This window comes from Tyto alba, unplaced genomic scaffold (assembly GCF_018691265.1).
Source record: "Tyto alba isolate M040663 unplaced genomic scaffold, T.alba_DEE_v4.0 Super-Scaffold_2, whole genome shotgun sequence".
NCBI classification, from domain to species: domain Eukaryota; kingdom Metazoa; phylum Chordata; class Aves; order Strigiformes; family Tytonidae; genus Tyto; species Tyto alba.
This window is the reverse complement of record NW_024881282.1, coordinates 16,591,456-16,613,287: the sequence shown is the minus strand read 5'-3', so window position 1 is coordinate 16,613,287 and position 21,832 is coordinate 16,591,456. Positions and strand designations below refer to the sequence as shown.

General features: G+C 40.4%; 1 protein-coding gene across 8 annotated transcripts in view; it reads right to left on the bottom strand.

Annotated features, from left to right (window-relative positions):
* Positions 1–21,291, bottom strand: part of GRIA4 (glutamate ionotropic receptor AMPA type subunit 4) — a 240,246-nt gene extending 218,955 nt beyond the window's left edge. For all 8 annotated transcript variants that reach the window (XM_032990755.2, XM_032990747.2, XM_032990754.2 and 5 more), the window contains exons 1-2: positions 20,820–21,291; positions 19,531–19,689 (exon numbers count right to left, since the gene is read on the bottom strand). In XM_032990755.2, coding sequence (XP_032846646.1) covers positions 19,531–19,689; positions 20,820–20,907 — 247 coding nt within the window. In that variant the 5' untranslated portion in view covers positions 20,908–21,291. The remainder of the gene's footprint in view (positions 1–19,530; positions 19,690–20,819) is intronic.
* Between the last annotated feature and the right edge of the window lie 541 nt (positions 21,292–21,832).

The window sequence follows — 21,832 nt, the reverse complement described above, 5'->3', positions numbered from 1 at the left end:
ACACCATTATTTCTAAAACTCTGAACGTTCATCCCACTCTCTGGAAACAATTGTTTCCATACTTCACTTGTTATTAGAAAGTCAGCATGTATATACATTTTCCTTAAACAGCAGCCCAACAACAAATAGAGGCATTATCTTTAGAATTTTTTTGCATGCAAAGATTAATGTATGAGAAGCTTACACTACATATTTAATAAATTATTAAAACAAAAATTAAAATCAGGATAGTAAGACAATTGCTCAGCAACTTCTTGCCATTTACAATCAGGGAATTAATTTTGCAGGGAAAAAGTATACTCCATGCTCCAGGAATATACCATCTTAAACTTGACGATAAACCAACAAGCAACCACACACTAAAATTAAATCACAGCTTTAATGGTACTAGGAAAAATGAAACATATTGCTAAGGCTATAAACGTGTTCATGACAACAGTATAAGACAAAACCAAGAAAATATGCATAAATTTCTATTTTTATACTAGTAATAGATTGTCATGTAATAGTTATTTGCTCTTTTAAAAAAATCCTATTTTTCAGACAGAGCATTTCCAGAGAATAAAGACAACCATAATACATAACCATCATGAAGTTTCTTACTTCTATATCTAAATATGTAAATGGATCTCAAATTGTGCTTTGACTGTCAAGAAGCTAGTCAGGGAATTTACTTCCTTTCAACCCTGCTCGTACTGGTTTGTTGGCCTCAAGAAAACATTTCGCTTTTCCTTCCCCATTTGTAAAATATTTGTGTTTTGGCTGAAAGAACACTGAAATGCTTTGAACGCCTTGCTCAACTAAGCTTTTAGAAGTATAATTAACTTTATTTTCTCTGAGATGGGCCTTGAAGAACAATACTAGCCGTACCATGTTTTTAAAGTAGAATCACTAAATGCACATTGAATGGATCATATAACAACAATGATTTTCACTTGTAGTTTGGCTGTCCAGTGTAGTTACGCTTCATTGATAGGGGATAATTTATTTCTGAAGTATAAAAGTGCCCCCTTAAACTCTCATAAATGGGGAATAGGAACATGCCCTGAAATAATTATTGGCACTGAATAGTTTATACCATTGATTTCCTTTTCTTCAGCTTTTTGTTTCTTTTCAGTTTTTAAAATAAGAGATTGTTGCCAATGAGAACATCTAGATAAAATGAAATTTCTGTCTTTGGCACATAGATGATCAAACTGTCAGAAACTGGACCTAGAAGCATTTTGCCACATGTATGTACACAGGAGATGCTATTGTACATACAGCATACATAGCTAGGCATTGAATCTTTCTGAATTTTCCAGCTGTCCTAGAAACTATAAAAGAAGGGAGGGTTGGCTGATTCTATTCATTTGACAAACTAAAATTGAAACAGAAGTTGATGGTTAAAGTTACTTCATGTAATTACTGATTCCCTAACTGGGTGAACCCACATATGTGCTCCAGCAGAAACCCTTCTGATTTTTTTTTTTCCCAGACAAAATAAATTGCCTTTGACATACAGTGACTCAATGCAAAGAAAAATCAAGCCCTATTTTTTTGAAAAGTGAGCAACAGCATCTCCCAGTAGCTTTTTGGCTGCTGGAGCAGAGGGTGTCCTCGGCAATCCACTGCTAGAAATCAGGCCCCAAGTACCAGGTTGGTTGGAAATAGCCCCGATTGTTTCTGTTCTCTGCGGCAGCAGTGATGGGGAGCTCTCCTCATAGCCATCAAGTGCTCAGCTTCACTACTTGTTATGAATTAGAGACCTTCCCTTTCACCCCACCTGCACAGACCACCTGCCGTGGAGGACACCAGCCTTGCTCTGGTTCTCTGCTCTGCTCAGTTCTCCCAACACATTACAGCACACAGAAAGCAAATGCATCGGAGCAGCAACTGAAATAATCTTTTAATATACCACATAAATCATGAAACATTCAGAAACTCGGTTGATGGATAATACAAACACCTCTGAAATCTCCACTTGAAAGACACTGAGGAAGCCAAAAGGAGGGGGTTTTTTGTTTTGTTTTTTATTTTTTTCTGTTTAGGGAAAAATATCAGCTGTGAAGACAAGACTAAGGAATGCTTCTCAACATCATTTTATAAGCAGGTGCTTTCACAGTAGGCAACAGGGTGTCTGGCTACCACTGGGAACCACGTATCTCATGTCCTTGACTTTTTTTTTGACTTTTTAAAATAGCAAGAACCTTTTTCATTCAAAATTGCCACCTTCCCATCCATGAATTATGTTCCCAACTATAATGCGTGACATACATAATGAGTAAAATAAGTCAGTGGGCCTGGGGGCTTTTTAAGTTTCCCCATGGATGTTTGTGCTCTCCCAGGCCGTCCCAAAGCCCAGGCACAGGGGCTGGTGGGGGCCAAGGAGCCTCCTGGGGCAAGCCCTGGTCCAGGCAGTCAACCACCACATTTAAGAGCACTGCAGCACATATCCACCACTAAGCCTACACACAACTAGTTCATTGTATTAAATGCCATTTTCATGATAAGTGTCCAAAGACACTTCCACAAGAAAAAAAAAAGATGTTATGAACAGAGAATTTCCTTTTTCTATCTCCTACTCCAACTTTCATTTCAAGCGGTATTTCAAACTGTGGACATATATATTGCACAGGTGCCATTTATTCACCTTTACATCAAAAGCATTCCCAGTTATAATAATTATCTCTAATGACATAAAATTAGGTACTCATCATTTTCTTATAGCTGATTACTCCTCCAAAGCCAGCCTGATGGTTAGGCAATGGTATACTCTGCTATCTAGACTCAAGTTACAGCTGAGAATGTGATATATTGCATAAACATTACATTTCTCACGTTACTTTTAATTTAGCCTGAAAAAAAATTGTTGAAGTAGATGATTATATGTTTACAAGAGAAAGACTGTGAAAAGTTCATTACCTAAACATGGGTTTATGTCATTAAATCAATGGAATATCATCTATCATACCATCCAAACTGATAAGCAGTTCTTGGAATATTTATCATTATGTCTATTAAACTTACATATTCAAGGACAACTGGAAGGGACATGGTTAAGAAATATTTTATTCAATACATTCAAAGTTTAAATAGGTGCTGTTAAATAACTAAATAAATATTTGCCACAGAACATAACAAAACATTACAGCTGCTCCTGTAGGCTTTGTGTTCAGCAGCTCACTTTGTACTTAAAGCTCAGTTTCAAAATTCTGAACATCTGTGATGGATGTACATTTGTCCTATTTCCATCCCCTCTTCCTGGAACAATTTATAGAATTTAAGCAAAATAGCTGCAGCAAGACAAAATGGAGGAAAGAAAAACTCTACACGTTCTACTCCAGCATCTATTACCTATGCACCATCTTCCATTTATCTTTCTTGCACTGCAAAGCCAGCCCGGTCTATTTGCCTACCTCCTATTAATGAATTATAAATATACTTGATAATTAAAACTAGGCATTTACAGTCCTGGCTATTCAGTGGCACAATGTGTGATGCAAATCTGTCGCTTTGTGTTAAAAGCAAGGTATGCTGCTCTCCAGGTCTTCTGGCAGCATTTCAAGATGTCTTGCTAGAAACACTTAGCAGACAAGCTCTTACAACATGAACACAGCGTATTAACCCTAAAGAGCAAGAAAAAAAAAAAATCCACATAATTCCAAGGCATATAAACAAGCACTAGCTATTTTGCTTATTAAAAGGTCTGAAAGTTTCCCTCTGAAATCACCTATTTTTGGAGTCACTTACATTCACCTTAGTGGTTGCAATCGAGCTTTTAACAACACTGCTTGCTGCGGTAAACCTGAGGCTGATAAGCGGTGTTTATAGGCTCCAACCTCTAGGGAAGAACAGCTGATGCCCTCTCCAGCCCCGCTGCCCGGCCCCCTCCCCTGCGAGGACACAGGCGGGCAGGCACCGGGCAGCTCCCTGCCCAGACCCCAGCCCCGGGCAGCCAGCCCCTGCGCTGGGCACCGCTCCGCCTGGGCAGCGGCAGCACCAGCACCGGCTCCAGCTTAATGAAGGTTTGATCCAACAGTCACGAATAACTGCAGCCCCCCCCACGGCTTTAGTGCAATCCTACCAGCTTAACCCCGTCGCCATCCTAAAACCAGCCCTGTCTGTTATTTTCCAAGGCCACGCTGGGCTGGGACACCGGCACCCCACAGCGAGGGGTGCCACCAGCCCTGCGCAGGAGCACGGCCGCGTCTCAGGGTGCCGGTGAGGCAGCAGCTCCTCCGCGGGTCGTTAATGACCCGTGAAACAGCATTAATCCAACACAACACCCGCCCTGGTGTGCCGCGCTGAAATGGAAAGTACCAGCTTTGCCCACATTCACCCACTTTGAAGTTTTAATTTTTTTTTTTTTTTTTTTTTTTTTAGATTTGCAAGATTTATACAAGAGATTCTTGGTTCTTCATTTTGAATGTGAGAACGAAACAAAACAAACAACAAAAAGTAAACAACGACAAAACAAAGCCATCATCCCAAGCATATCTGAAAGCCATTCATCTTGCTAACACCTGATCACATCACTAACCCACTTCTTACTGACATGAACGTTAGAATGGCACTAATTTAAAGGCATTTTCTGCCTCCACTACAGAAGGGCTTTCCTTCAGGTCACAGTTTGTCTATTTGACTGAAGATTGCCTTAGTGACATATTAAAACAAAAGCCACTGACTGTGGCAGCCTTTCCACTTATGAGAAAGCTCTCTAGTGTCACAGGTTTACACCAAAGTTAGTTTCTTAGTCCTTAAAGATAAAAATACTTGACTTTCACATTTTTTCAGTGAAAGCGTGACCTCAGCCTGAGGAAAGGCTCTCCCTGAGGTCAAGTGCAGAAGAAATGTGGTTTTCATTTCCCACACTCTCCCAGGAAATACTGTATCTCCTTGCCCGCCTGTGTTCCATGTCCTTCTCCCCATTGCTGGGTACTGGAAAACATCACACTTCCAACAGAAATTCACAGGAACATGGAAAACACAGATGGCAGGTATGACCAAAAAAAAAAAAAAGAAATCATCCCTGATATCAATTCTGATTAAACAGTGCTGTTGGCAGGTTCCCTTTATAAAGCTTGGTGCTTGGTGGATGCGATGGCCCGTGAGGGAAGGGAGAAGGCAGGGCAACACCACATTGGGCTGAGAATTGACTCCACTTGTCTCCAGCTGCCCATCCTCATTTTTCAAGGATGCCCTCATTACTGCCTAGACCCAAGAGATCTGCTGCATCCTCCTGAGATCCAGAGCATGCTCTGGGCAATACCATGCACATCAGAGCAGCAAGAAGCAGAGCAGGACAAACTGCTGAAGATGACCATCATCCTGTGAGGTTGTGAAGTGGGACAGAAATGACTTGCTAAATGCTTCTACACTGCATGTGCACATCCCCAAACAGTGGAAAACAATAATGAAGTGGAAAGAGATAAGTAGAACTCCTAAAACACAGTTAAATATACTAGTTGCTGCTCTGGGCCAAATGTAACTTTGGTTTTACATCTCTGCAAATTCTGAAACTTGTCTGAAGTCTCTGAAATGGCTCTGGCTTCCATGCCCTGTAAGGGACAGCAGAGCAGAACCAAAGCTTTCCCCCAGGAATTTCCAGCTGCTTATTTTTTTATTCTCACACTTGGTGCTCTAAATAAGCAATAGGATGAATATTAGCACAGAGTTATTATTTCTGTCATAAACTGTAAAAACTACCTATATGAATAACTGTAAGCCAAAGTCCTTCAGGGACTGTCATAAATCCAAAAGCTGCCTGAGTGCTAGATTTAGTATTTCAATCATTGAATTAGTTGAAAGAAGTATAAAAATGCATGCACAGGACAGCCCTCTCTTAGCTCTACACATTTACACAGACTTCTGGGCAACAGTTTCAACCAGACATTGACAACTTGGTCCAAGTAAGTCAACTCCCATCCATGCTTCCAATGGCGTACGGGGATTTGCCCTGCCAAGGTATGTGATGCATCAAGTCTCTTAAAGTCTCTTCCTGGAGAGCATCACCTAAATGTTTACAGTCAACATAAAGCCAAAATAGACAGTTTTAAAGGTATTTAAGTGTTTTGTAAAGCTTTCTCTACATACACATGGAAGAAACCAAATAAGATATTTTTACATGTGTCTGCTTCTGCAGCTCAGCCTAAGCTGGCAGAGGACATCAGTGACTTGCCCCTATTATCACAAACCTTGGGGACAAACACTGTCAGCCAAACACATAATTTGAGACGCAAGTTACAATCCTAAGAAAACAAACAGTTTTAGCTCCGAAAATTAAACTGTTGCTCAAATTCTCTTGCAGATATGTATGAGGAAGCCAGAGCACAGACATAAATCATAAATATGTACAGGAGATCCCGGATAAGAAGAGTACAAGTCTCCCCCTTGTTTTGCTCCCTCTGTAGTTGGCAAAAGGGAGCAGATATCAGTGCCCTCTGTGGGTAGGGGCTCCCCCAGGTGTGGTGTAGGTGCAAGAGAAAAAGGCACCAGGAGGGCCCATGTTGCCAGCCATCATCTCTTCAAATGGAGATGGAACTACCAGGGTAGACACTGAAGAGATAGAAATATAAGATACTCCAGCAAATCTCTCCTATAATCCTTTGGGACCACTGTCAGGTGTTATGACTTCCAGGGGATTAGATCCAAACAGATATCAGGGACCAAAATATCTTCTGTTTTGTCAAGATGACCACAGAAGAGAGTAAGAAGTATTACAGTATAACCTCTGACATCTGCCTTCTCGTACAATGAGGAATATCTGGCTGCTGATAATGGCATTTTACCCAGTGTGATGCTGGGAATGGCCACATCCAGACTGCCCTCCACGGAGGTCTACTGTGGGTTGCAGCTGGCTATACAGGGAGCCAGAATTGTGGCACATCTTGGATTTTAGGAAGTCTGAGCCATTATTTGCTCTCTTTAAGATAAGCATCAGGACAGCCACATTAATTGAGATGACAAACACAGCTTATTCAGTCACCCATGCCACAGATGCAGGGAGATAGTTTGCCACGTTCCTATCTTCTGACAGGTTTTGGATGTTTCCATATCTGTTTGGACCTACTGAGAGAGGTGAGAAAAAGGGGCAGACTTCCAATAAAAGCTGGCGTTGTTCTGTATTCTTAATGTGGAAAGTTACAGGCTGCACCACCAAGAAAAAAAAAAAAATCTAGGATTTTAAACCACTATGCTATTTTTGTCTCAGTAAAAAAAACTATGGCACCAGCTTATTATGATCACACACATCCTTAAGGAACTTATCATCACAGCACTAACAATAGGTACGACATTCTGAAAGACTGACACTGAACTTCATAATTTTAATTAAGTGTGGAGCACTTTTTTTGGGACAAGAAAAGGACCCAAAGGATTTTATTTCAGCAGATAGAAACTGCTAACTTACTGCACCAACAGTCCAATAGTTTGCAGACCACATTTTCACAGACAGAACCAGATAGGTTAATGCACATCTTAAGAAACCAACAGGCTTAAAGCTACACCTGTGTGTTACATTTTTGGTTGCACACATTTAACTCTCACTAATGCTCCTAAGATCGACATGCTGTGCAGTCAAGAAAGGAGAATGACTCACGTAAGCACGCTCCCTCTGAACCGGAGAGACTTTACCCTTTAACATTTTCCTGTCTTTTACAGCCACACACAAGAAAAAAACCTTCTTCAGGCTGCTGATTCCCCTCATTCATATTCTCTTTCATGACTTCATTTGTGCAGTCAATTGCTCACAGACATGAATAGGAAGGTGGCAGTACAGACCTGCTTGACCACACCAAAGATAAGGGAGCAAGAAGCTGAGGCCACAGAGAGCAGTTTCTCAAGGTAATGCCGCTGGCAGGGGATATCCACACCTTTTCAAAGGGGTAACATTATGCTGGATCTCATTTTAATCTCACAGACACTATGTAAGTGCAAGGAACTGCAATAATTATTATTATCCTCTTATTGTAATTGCTCACAGGATTTTCTTCCAGTCTCCCATTTAGCATAATATGTGAAAGGCTGACAAAGAAAATGTGATTAAGGTGTGAAGCTCTGGTGCCTGCCATCTGTAGTGAAGTGCAAAAGATTCCCATCATAAGCAGTAACTGAAAGAATGATGGGCTTTCTGGGGCTTTCATCAGGAAATAAAAATACAGGAGTCCTTCAACATCTGTCAGAGACCCTGAGAAGAATAGAAGAAAGCAATCCAATTCATCTGTATAAACTGTCTTCCATGGTACACCACCACCACTCCCTCCTTCCATTCACTCTCTTATAATATTAAAGTATTGACCATGATGGAGTCTAAGGCAAGGTGTGGGGAGTAAGACAGAGATGGAAACACGCACAGTTTTTCAGAGGATGTAATAATAAGGATGTAGTTTGGTTTTTTTTTCATAACCAGGAAACGAGTATTTTATGCTCTGCCCCTTTCCTTCCTTTCCCTGCAGTAGTTAAGCTGATGGCTACCTATAATCAGTATGTTACAGGAGCTAATAACATGTGCCAAACCCAGAAGCCACCACAGCCTGTCCCTAGGTGTGGGGCAGGAAGGGGACAAGTGACGCAGCCCCTGGGATGCTGGCTGCTGCCTCCAGTGCAGCAGCACTTCTCCAGTGGTGCAGAGCTTGGGAAACATGATGTCCACTGTTTCCACTGCCAGTACTTCTTGCAGACTGTCATGAAAAGCTGGGGCACGTAACAGAGGATGGCTGATGGAAGAGAACAGCATTTTCCCTCTGTCTCTTTGAATAGTATTTTTCAGCCTTAGTCTTCCATGTCTACTAACTCCTACCGTACTCCCCTAGACATGTGGACTAGTCATTACTTTCACCTCTATTACTAATTTTTCAGTTTAGCACAATCACATGTCCACTTTAACCTTTTTCAAAGTCACATCAGCTCACATCAGCTATAATCCCCAATTCACAAATCCCAGCCTCACCTTCCTGCTCTGTTTTCAGAAGCAGAGAATCCCCCATGCAGTGAGCTGTGCTGCATGTCAGTCCTTCCTGCACTCTCAGAAACCTCCTTCCCCAACACCGAACAATGCTGTCATAAACACACAGCTCCTGCTGTATCTTGAACCCCTTCTCCACCCAACTGAGGGTGAATGGAGGGCAAACACCAACTTCAGGTGCAAAGTCTCAGAATCATTCAACTCCTTACTCCAGGCAATCTGTCACTTCTGAGTCTACAAGAGTCCCCAAAGAACTGGAGCAGACGCACCTCCTGCCTGGGCTCCAAATTATCACACAATGCCTGTCCAAACCTTGCCAATTATACGCTGCACACATGCATTTGCATTAACTGTGTCTGTTCTTTTTCTGAGTTAGTTATCTAAAAACACCTTGTCATTTTCCAGCTGATTTTAATAATAACAGTATAATAAATCATTTAAGCAAACCATTTGCAAACCATTTAATGGATGGACTGGTAGTAAACAGGACGCTGCAAGTACAGCTATTAGTATAGCATAATTAATCGCTGAGGTCTTATGTTACTATTTCTCCCTCTTTTAATGACTTATGGTATAAGGAAATAAAAGGTTTGTTACTTTTTTTTTGTCTTTCCATATAGGTTTGCTATTCATAATAGCACAACAGATCATCAAAGACAGCTATGGGAGCACTTCTTGTATTCCTTTATTCAGGCTTTTGCATTCTGCAAATATTCTTGTGCATTAAATCTCATTCATCATCATGTTTGTGTTCAGGCTGCCATTTCCTCTGACACACAAAGCAGATGAAACCAGGGACTTCCAAAGCTGAATTTGTAACTCTTGGTATCTTAAGCTAATAGCGCAAACCCTCCAGGTGAAAACAGTAACAGATTCACTGTGGCTCATAGAAAGTGAAATATGTGTCACATACATGACCATTAAGTTGTATTTGTAGGTGGACTGAGTCTGTGAATACAAATAACGGGGATTAGCGTAAATTTGTTAGCCAAAACATACTTAATCGTCTTTGAACATATTTACCAAGCTTGTATAACTATTGCTTCAAGCCGTACTCCCTGCTGTGGGGCTAGGAAATGTTCTTTCTTAGGAGAGGGAAAAAATACATCATTTGTGTCCACTGAAGTATTTTTCAAGGGAACTTGAAAAAGGGCCCAGTAAACTCTTTACATGGCATAAGCCTTGCTACTGCGGGTGTCCCGCCTTGCCCCTCTGCGGAGGAAGACACAGCACCAGCCAGCCAGAACAAACCTCAGGGGGCTCTGGGAGCTGCACAACTCCAACGACCGGATGTAAATCATGCTGACTATGGTATGTCTCTAAATTAAAGACCAACAACAAACCCAGTAGGCATTTTTTTTCTGCTTGCCAACTCCGTATGACTCCCACATTCAACACAGATAAAGACAGTTGGTGATATGTGCAAATGATGTGTTGATGACATGACAATTTACCTGGGATTCTTTCAGTCTTTAATTCAACACTGTATTTACTTGGAAAAAAATTATGGGGTGGATAAAGAAATTAATTGAGGCTGGCTGACTAGCATCTCGTTGGTCAGACTGGGTGATCAAAACTGTCTCACCTAGTCTTAGAACACAATAATCTGTGAACACTATTACATGCTATCCACTCTCCCATTTATATTGGTGACCTTTTTCTTCTTTCAAGCACTGATGCTCATAGCCATCAGACAACATTTCATCCCCCAAACTGCTTTCACTCTTTTCTGTTATCATCTGTAAGGATTTGTAAACTAGATCACTTCCATATGGCACTACTCCCAACCTCCCAGCCACACACTTCCATGGGGCATCTGTAATCCTGCAACAGATACAGATGTACGTCCTCCCAATACACCATTGTCCTCTTATGCTCCTTTCTTTGGACATTTATTTGCTTGTGACTCCAGACAGCAACTCCAATTCTTATCTATATAAAAATTTATCACTTACAGTATTACCCCATTGCTCTTACCATGCGAGAGAAACACTGTACAAGGACACTGATTTAAAAAAAAAAAAAAAAAAAAAAAAAAGTACCTGAGAAAGAAAAAACCCTGACCAGCTCTTACCTGGAGGGCATACAAACAGCTAGATACAGAGACAGCATGAACAGGGTATGCAAACAGCCCCAGGAGACAGCTTCTTACCTGGCTTGTGCTCCCTCCTTGGAGAAGTGAGGAAAACTCCTGAGTCAGCCAAGAGCACATGACTATTGATTTTCAAAGCAAATTACTCTCACAGCCTCATTGTTTCTGAAAAGTCCATTCGTTAACACTCTTCTCAGTTTAAACGGATGGAAATGACCAAGGCTGAAGGCCTTTATTAGCAAATAGATGGAAATGACCAAGGCTGAAGGCCTTCATTTGCATGCCCCTCCAAGACAGAATCACACAGAAAACATGGAGGAAATCACCAATACAGAGTCAAACATGGCTCTGCTAATGCTGTTGGTCTGTAAAGTCTTGTTCCTTTTTCTCACCCTATCAGCTTAGGTAAGAAAACAAAGGGCTAAGTGTACTGATGTGCATGCGCTTTTTAAAAACTATTACAGCTTTTTAGTACTGAATTTTACATGAATATAGCTGTGCTTGATAAAACATTTTTCTCTTACACTCAATAATGTTTTCCAGACGTGAACGCAGCACCATCCAGACCCATATCTCACATTAACTAGTAGCATGAAATACTGTTACTGTACATCAGGAATATTAAAGCAGAACAGGAAGCTTTCTCAGACAAATATTATGCCACATTTGCCACATTTTGTACTCTCTTTGCTCTACAAGAATTTCCTCTCTTTCCCCTGTCTGTACCTTGAATATGTCTTACAAGAATCATTTTACCCACTGAGGAAATAGATCTGACCCTGACACTGGGAAAAAAAAAAAAAAAAAAAAAGTCATGTGATATCAAGTGAAATCTTTAACAAAAATAAATTGAGCATAATCCATAACTGTGACAGAAATTAACAAAACCAGAATATTTTGTAAAACAATTCCTAATTATTTTGTATAATAATTTCTAATACTAACATATGTATTGCCTTTTGCACCATGATGTGGAAATGTAAATTCCATATCAATTTAGAATTTAATTTGAAAACTGAGGCAAACAAATTGTAAAAGTCTCAATTCTTTTCAGAAATTAACTCTCACTATCTGTGAACTTTCCTAAAACACCTATTTGATGGATATTTATTTGGCATACCTGAATTGTACAAAAAGTTGATGTGCAAATAAAAACGAAGCTCAGATTTTATGGGTTTAAGAGAGTACTATGCAAGTACACCACAGAAAACTGGAAGAGTGTGCATGCAGAAATGACACTGAATCTACCCCCACAGAGGGTCTGCAAGTGAGAAGCAGAGGAACTGTTATGAATAGTTAAAAGCTGACATATTTTTGTATCAGTCTTCAAAATGTGTTTAAAGCCTTTCCCTAAAAATAATGTAATAAATAAGCTGGTAAAAAGTGTGTTTTCTGTTTCTCTTGTGCTCTATTTGTATTTACAGAAAAAACCCTGCAGTCACACTTATGTTGTCCATGACTTTAGAATATAGAAAGGTACTGCACAAGACTGCATTTTTCAGGAGCAATGGTTGCATATAAATGTCAATGAAATAGCCTGTGGAACACAAGAAAACAGTAGCCCAAATGACATTCTTTTAAAATAGGCAATTATGTGCCAGGGGTCCAATTTCTAAACATATATTTTTTAAAAAATAGCAGGAGTTAAACAATTTAATACTTTAAAAAATTTGAGCTGTAAGACGAAACAATGAGAACCTGTTCACCTTGCAAAAAGCTGATTCCTACTATTCCTTCAATATAATGGGTTCCAGTCTGCAATCTCCGCTCAGATAGAGCCCCTACTTAAATCACAGACAGCTCTGCCGGGGGAAAAACTGCAGGACAAGGGCCAATATTTGAAGTGGAATTTGTTAATGTTAGCATAACTGGCCAAAACCCAGCAAGAACAGTAGCTTGTTAGTAAGTACCCAGGTATTCCCCTGAGTTCAACATAAAGCTTATCTATAATCAGCTTCTGAGGAACCTTGTGAAGAGGAAGGATGGGCTAGGTCTTTACAGTGCATTTCCAAATCAAAGGTGATAGGAATGTGGGTTCCATCTTCTTACCATAAGGAACCAAACATCTGCAATTATTTGAACAAGTCAGGCACATGCTTCATCAAGACTATGCGAAAAAGAACAGGGAGGAAACAAAGTCCTCACAAGAAGTAGCACTACTGAGACAAGACAGTTGACTCATGCATTATCACATCGATAAGGACAGATTTTCCAAAGTGCTCAGCAGTAAGCAGTTCCCATTGGGATGGCAGGTGTTGCTGAGAAATCTGGAAAATACCAGCACATCTCTGAGTGCCAAAACCTAGAGGTACCTTCTCTATTTGAACTTCGGTGCCTCAAAACAGACATCGCAGGTACAGAATTTTTAAGAGTACTCAACCCATAACTGCACTGAAACAACTGAATCCATATCAGTATTAAAAGCCAGTAAGATTTTTAAAATAAAAAAGTAAAAAAGTTATGTAAGAACCCAAACTAGATGGAGAAAGATAATAAAACTTCTGAGAAAATGTTTAAAAGTAAAGCAACACTAAAATGTTCAAACAAGATGCTGTGATCTAGTACTCTTGAGTAAATTTATTTTCCCAAATTCAGAAGAACAATTCTTGATTTACACAGGAATAAATTATCTAGCTTGACTTTGTGTCCCAATACATAACTTCGGTATAGGTAGGTCCACCTAAGTTGCAGAAGCAGACTTGGTGCTGTACTAGTCCAAAATCTTTGCCTCAAACCAACTACCCAGAGGACTGGAAATCCAGAGAAAAGGCCAATTTTTCCTTTTAATTACACTGGTGTAATCATATGGAGTTCTTCACTTTTGCACTAGCACAAATTTCCTTCCCTTTAAATCAGTCATCTATCAAGGAATAAGAAATATGAGACAGTATTATTTGGTCCAACACATTTAAATCCAAAGAACTTTACCTGCTCACAGTCTGAATTTGCACAATCCATAGTAGGATCTAAACTAGTTAAGAAATCAAAGCAGACTGCTTCCTCTCTCATGAACAAGCAAGTCTCAAAACAATAAAGACCTAAAAATGAAATGCATGAGTTATTTTGACTAGCTTACAAACTTAGATTACAACGATAAAGCTGAACTTAATCAATTTAATTTACTTGTTAAGGTGCTTTGTCCTGCACAAGAAGTACTGCACTGCATTGGCTTCTGCAGGAGGAACGAAGGAACTCAAACTTTTTTATTAATCCTCTAAAATGAAGATGAAATTATCTCTGTAGCCTAAAATAAAGCTTTTGAGTTTACACTTTCAGCCAATCCAGTAACATGCTAGGACAAAAGGTCTTATTTCATGCCAGGGAAACGTATGTTCTGAATTTTCACTGAAGAAATCTGACTATATTTCAGCAAAGACCCATCATTTATTTTCCCAACAATAACCTTGAAAATTAAATCTAGACTCTGATGGATTGGGGCTATTGATGGCTGATTTTCTCTCTGCTGTACAGCTATTTACAAGGATCACATTTAGAGCTAGGAAACTCTCTGAATATAGATCTTATATCTTAAAAATATATAGAATCCTCTCAGCAAATGACACCTAAGTGCACATATATTCTTTGATTCCATCAGCAAGTGCTAATAATAGAAATTTTAAGAGAAATTGTTTTCAATAATTGGGGTCTAGCTTGAGATAAATTCCATTTATTAAAGCAAAGCACACACTTCAAATGGTGTTTTGTAATCGATCCTATTTTAGAAGGGTACGATTTAATCCAGTTCCATTTTTCTAGCCAACTGGCACACTATTGCTTTTGCAGTTCTAACCTGACCGTATGGTATGCCTTTATGATAACTCTCAATATACTCCAAACTGCATCCTTGGGAATACTGTACTGCTCTTGATGATAGCAAAATACCATTCAGCTGTATGAAACCTCACGTTCTAAACAAAGAACACCATAGTTTTAAATAGCACTGATTATTAAACTAAGGTTACATTCCTGTTGCTAAATTGAGTTGTAATTATAAAGCAGAATTAATAACCAAATTTAATGAAAGTTCCATGATGATGCAGCTTAGCAAATCAAAGCTGAAACTGGTGTAAGTAAAATGACAGACAGACACAATATAAAGGCAATATTACACTTGAGTGTATTTCCTCAGCTTTCAGGATGTCTCAGCAGAAAAGTTAACTCCAAAGTGACATTGCCTCTCCCCTCGCTAGCAATCACAAGCCCGGAGACAGACCCTCACTGAGGGCAGGGTGACAAGGGAGGTTCCTGTCTGTCCTCAGGGCTGACCTCAACCTCAGTGGATATCACCCAGAAACTGCATTCATGCTGGGGAGGCAAAATCAGGTCCTCCAATTTCAGGTCATCAACTCTACATGAGCACAGAGGGAATAGAAGCCGAAGAGAATAACTCTTGGAAAAAGAAGAAAGTTATGCCAAGATACAATTTTTTTTAATCCCAGTGGGCTATTATTCTTCTGATCCATGTGGTACATAATAAATGAAGTTATATTTACAAAGGGTTATATAAACAAAGGGGTTTGTACCTACTGGGATTAAAATCTGGTAAGAATTGAATTGTGGACAAGATGAAAGAAGAAAAACGTCTGATTTACCCGAAATTACGCTTATTAGGAATATATTCATCTCAGAATACACGCGTCAAACAGACTCAGAGGGAAAAGCTTTACTTTTAGTATGAAACACTGATGAACAACTCAAATCGATCTCTTTTCTTCCCCATTTAGTCTAATCCTGTATATGAACTGCAAGACTGGTTGTACTTTCACGATTTTTGAAACTTCAACAGAAAAATTCTCAACCACAAGACAAGAGTTGGAAGGCAAATAGTTCTTTGTAAAATTACAGAGCTGCCTCTCAAAAGTATGCAAGCAGGTCTAACGTTGACCACGCTGCTGAGGTATACTTAAGCAATATAGATGGTGCATGGAGTGTAGAAAATTATTTTGCATTCAGCTAAAGAATAAATATATACAATCCTCTCAAAAATAAATGCATTGCTCCAACATCTGAAATCAAGCTGAAGGTAGATCTCCAATCACGAGCAAAATTTCCTGCTTATAATGTGCAAACCAATGTATGACAATAGTCAAATGTTTCAGCTCTGGTGTATTCTGTTCTGATGAGTAAGAATCTTGTACCATTCATGTTTTGCAGTAATTTCAGCTCTCTCTGTCAGTAAGAGAGATTCTCTGAATAATGTATGTAGTGCAAAAGAAATGAACAGAGTTTAAATAAAACACGCAAATGGTAAGGGGTAAGAAAGAGGACTATCTCCAAACTGATATAGATCAGATCAATTTTGCAAACTTACAACAGAGTCTATCTGCTTACGCAACCTGCTTCACATGCATTCACAATTTAGAACAAAAATACTAATGTTCTGGGCCTGTTTAGAGACAACAAAGATGCCTAAGATAACCACTAGAAGATAGGTATTTAACTGAATATACAAAATTATTGTAGTACTTGCAAAACTACTCCTGGGTGAACATGTGGATACGTTTTTATCTAGTGAAAAGAAAAAAATATGCAAGTTTTTCCAATATTGTAGTGAGTTACCTGCTAATATGCCATCCCTAATCCTTTGAAATAGTCTTTTTACTACCCCTAACACATGCAAGTGGCCAGGCCCTGAATCTTCACAAGTAAGCTCTGCAGCAAATGGAAATAGAAATAGAAGTAACTGGTCATGTCTCAGAGCTTTATGCTTGAACTCACATGAATATTCATTTCAGTCCAGCAGCTCTACGGCTTTTGTACTGTATATTTCAGGACGTGTGTACTGAGTAATTTCTACACAAATAGCAGGATCCAAAGCCACTGTTTCTCAGTGGTTCAGTAAAGAGTTATCATTTCATATTGCCATGAAATCACTTAATTCAGAGCTGATGGTGGGGGTTCTTTAATTAGGTTAGAAAATCTCACACATCTGCACTTTAGAAGCCTCCGTCAAACCAGCAAATTCAATCACATGGAAGCCAGTGTCCTCCAGCTATCAGACAATTGATTTTTGCAGGATTCTGCCCATATTTAGCTTAAGGGACATGAGATATGTTCATTCAGTTGTCAGTCAGTTTGACTACGTTTCATTAGAAGATCTGTTGTTTAAAAAATATTCTTCAGTATTAAAATCTTTAAAAAAATAAGCAGCTGTCAGATTACTGACACACAACTGCAAAATGCGAAATAAATACAAACTTGGACTAAATCAAAAATACATGTTGGTTTAAGTGAGAAGTACAGACCTAAATAAAGCTTGTAGGATTACACCTATTTAATGCAGACATGTACAGAATTATATGATCATACACACACATAAACATATACATTTACTTTCCCCCTCTTTTTCTGCCTCCCCCCATACTGTAAAGACTCATCATCTCTGAGTCATTAAGGTCTTTGGAACTGAAACTAGGATCAGTTTAAAAAAAAGGATCAGGTTATGAATCACTATTTCTATAAATGATAGCTAATATAAAAGGACATGTTTTCCTCTGTTAAAACAATGCAAGGTAAACATAAGGTAGTTGGAATGAGAGAGAAGAATCTGCTGTGAATAGTCTAAATAAGGAAAGTTTGGGGCAAACCCTTTTTGAATCTATGGTGAAAGTCTTACACAGAGAAGCAGTTCAATTTTAAACAATTTTAAATTTATGCAAATCAGGATTAATTCACTAACATTTGAGCGGAGATACCATGCAATACCTTTAATCCAAAAAGCAACAACAGCCTCAGAAATTATTTGGTAGAACTGGATTCGTAGGTAGAATTTCAAATAATTGACTTCACCTAAAATTACTGATTTCAATATGCAAAAATTTTAGTCCCCTCTTCTTTCACTAGAAACGAAAGTTTAAAAAAGCTACTGTCATTTGTCTTCATGGAATATATAATCAGTGCCTGCAGAAGTTGACATGCATTGTAATATTTTCTCAATGAACTACACCTGTACAGATCTGATTCCTTCCAGTTTCAAAGCACCTTTTGAAATGTTTTCTCTTTATGGAATTTGGTATTGATTTTCACGCTAAACACAACTAATACATTGCTTAATATAGAATTCAGACTTAATGGGACATCAATCTTTGCTGCATAAAATGAATGGTGCCATTTTGGCAGGTCAGCAGCTTTTCCTGTTAAATACGGTGGCAAGGTCATCTGAAACTTAGAGTAGCAAAAACTCATATATACAAATTTAGCAATCATTCAATAAATTATACATGAGAACTGCACAGTACATTGTATGTTTACATACTAAAAAGTGCCAGAGATATTGCTGTGAGAAAGTGGAGAGAAACATTTTAAAGGCACGATGAACAGTAAGACCTTCTCCAGTATGTTTCTATTTTAAACTCGCTCAGCAATGTTGCTTAGGGCATCCACTTCCAGAAGCAATTCACTCTTGAATGAAGAGGAGGGATTCAAAAACTTAAAGGCCACAGTGGAAAACCTACAGAATCCTGAAATACGGACATCTAAGTAGTAATGCTACTACAGTCTTCAGCTTTGGCACGCTATATCCCACTGTCTTACACAATAACATTAACTCCTTTTTATAAGCCTGCCATACATGAAGATAAATAGATACAATGCTTTGCCTCTTCCAGAGATTAATCAGTATCCAGCATGTGTTTTAACCAAGGCTAAAGACCCTTGGGTTATCTAAGTGTAGGGAGTTCAGCTAATTATACTCTGCTTTTAGAAAAAAAAAAAGGAAAAAAGTAATGTTACCTTATTCAGTAAGGGCATTTCTTTTTCTGTTTTCTTCTCACGGTGTATGTGCATCTGTGTGCGTGCGGGTGTGTGTGTGTATAAAATATATAGTAGGAAGAGAGTATTTGTTCCAGTTGAGGTGGTCTGTGAAATCAAGTAGATCAGATACTAACTTGATTTGGCACCAATGTATGGATGCATAGAGACATATCCACAGGATGTATGCATTACAAGATGATAAGAGACATTTACAACCTAGAATATAAGAGCAGGGCTGCCTCAAGTGACATCACCAGATCAACTGCAGCGTCAACCAACTCAGATATATTATCCTGCACACCACCGCTTCCCTGTCTCCTTTCCAGCCATTAGAAAAGCATTTGTGAGCACAAATATTATCATATATTTTCAAATACATTCAAGGCATGCCATACCCAAAAGCGAACAAGAGTAACTGTGGGGTTTATGGACTGATCGAGACATTCATAATTTTGCTTTACAACAACAAAATTCATCTCCATAGAAACCGGAAAGCAAGAAACTACAGTAATAACACTAAAGTAAATGTCACATCAGGTTAGTCAGCAGAAGGCAGGAGATGGGATTTTGCTCCAGTTGGAAACTAACAAGGATTGCTGCCTCTTCTGCTTTTCTGCAAAGGGTATCTATACTGAAGACAGACTTACTGATGTATTTCCAATGCAAGATAATAATGTGGTTTCCTGTTATTTCCACCGTAATTTACTCATAAGGTGGTCAGATCAATGGCATGTTTACTTACAGGCATTTGTTACAGCAAAGCTGTTAGCTGTTTCAATGTTGTCTACATGAGGAACCAAATTAAAAGGTGCTTCAGATGCATTGGGGCTGGTGTTATGAAGAAAAATTGCTAATCGAAAAGCAGTATATTCCTGATCTGTGTTCCTGATGAAGAGACCACCTACGAAAAACAGAAAAAAAGCAAAGGAAGCAGGGTGAATTATTTGCCAGTTACTTACTATCTTGTAACACCAAGCAACTGTCTCTCTCAAAGCTGCACAGTAAGGCAAGTCGTAAGACTTTAATGGATAAGGAACTAATCATATTCATAATCACAACCGCTGCCTTTAAATCACTGTCCTCAATCTATTTTAACCTCTCTGATGCATTCATGTTTCTTTTCTGGCTTCTCAGTTTCCAGCCTTTCATACATAAATACCCAGATTTGTCATGATTACAGTGACCTTTTAAAGTGTTTAGCCTCTATCTCCCTGATACGGAACACACTGGTAAATCAGCTACTCAACAGCCTCTTACATTAAGTGGCAGGCTGATTAAGGGGAATGATGCTTTCTGGATTAAAAAAAAAAAAAAAAAAGAAAATACCAACTCAGTGTAGGATAATTTGTACTGAACAGGAATATAATGAACTTTGATCCTCTGCAGCCATGTGCAGGCAGGGAGCAGCTCAGCCTTATTAGCAGCATCTTTACAAGTCCACGAGAAATGATGCAGTGATGGAGCTGAGCTGGAAGGAATTCAGAGAGCTGCGTCCCATCCAACACACGTCCGAAAGGAGGGAAGCGGGAGGCGATGGCAAACGGGTGAGGATGGGGCACGGGAGTCTAGGGAGAGACCTACAAAATCCTAAACTTTCCAACTACGAGAAGGGAAAGAAGGGCAGCGTTGCCTTCTACCCCCACCCCTGCCGGCTACCGCAACCTCCGGTACACGTAACTCGCCATCCCTCCAGGATCCAGGCACAAGGCGGGGTGCCGGAGGGGGCTGAAGCCGCCAAAGGGCATCAGCCCCGAGCCCCTTGGCCCGCTCCCGATCCCACCCGCCCTGCCGCGGGGCCGCGAAAGGCGAGCATCCTCCCGGCCGCCCGCGAACGCACACCCGCACGTACGGATACACACACTCACGGGGGCATACATACACAAATACACGCGGATTTTTGCGTGAAGGCAGGGGAAGGGGATGAGCGGTGGAGGAGCAATCTGCAAAACTGCCTTTCGAGCCTCCTTTCCAACTCACTTCGCAAAGGATTGAACCCCTGGACACACGCACACAGCCCAATGCAGCGCTTACCTATTTGCACACTGCTAGGAAAAGCTCCCATTGCTAGTCCCCAAAAGCCAGAAAACAACAAGACAAGCTGTCTGCAAATTATCCTCATCTTCTCTTTTGCCTCTCTGTCTCGCCTTCTCCCGCTCGCTCGCTAGATGCTGCTCAGAGAGGCATTGAGGGCAAGGTGGATACAAACAAAATAAAGAATTAAAAAAAAAAAAAAAAGAAAAAAAAAAAAAGGAAGGGGGAGAAAAAGAGAGGTTTCTCCTTTCTTTTTCTTTTTTTTTTTTTTTTCCGTTCTTTTTTTGTTTGTTTTGTTTTAGAATTGGTTTGCTATTCTCTCCCGCTCGCGCTCTGCCTCTCTCCCGGTTGCCGCTGCCGTTTCAGCACGCCATCCCGCCGCGCCGGATTTTTCCCGCAGTCTCCATCGCCGGGGAGCGGTTTCTGTCCGGCTGCGAACGCTGCACATGCAGAAGATGGTGGTGAGTTTGGCGGCGGGGGGGAGCGGCTAGTGGCGGCGCGGCGCGGGCGGACATGCGCCGTGTGCTGCGTGTGTGTGTGTGTGTGTGTGTGTGTGTGTGTGTGTGTGCGCGTGTGTGTGTGTGTGTGCGTGCGTGCGTGCCCCCCCCCCACCCCCCACCCCGCTGCCCGTACCGCCACCGCGTCCCGTTCCGCGCCGCCCCGCGGAGCCGCCCGCGGTTTCAGGAGCACGCTGCAGCGCCGGCGGTCGCAGCCACCACGAAAGCGATCGGGTTTTTTTTTTTGCCTTTTTGTTTGTTTTTTTTTGTTTTGGTTTTTTTTTTTTTCTTCTCTTTTCTGCCGCTCGCACATCCGCGGGCGCGCAGCGGCGCGGAAGTTTGTGCCGCGGGCGGAGGGCCACGCAAGGTCACTGCCCCCGGCTTTGCGCGGGGCGGGAGAGGCACGGCCGCTGCAGCCCAGCGGCTGGTGCGGGTGCTATTAAGTACCAATTATTATTAATGAAGGTGGCAGGGCGTGTCTGCATGTGTTGAGCAGCTGCGGAGCAGGGGAACGCG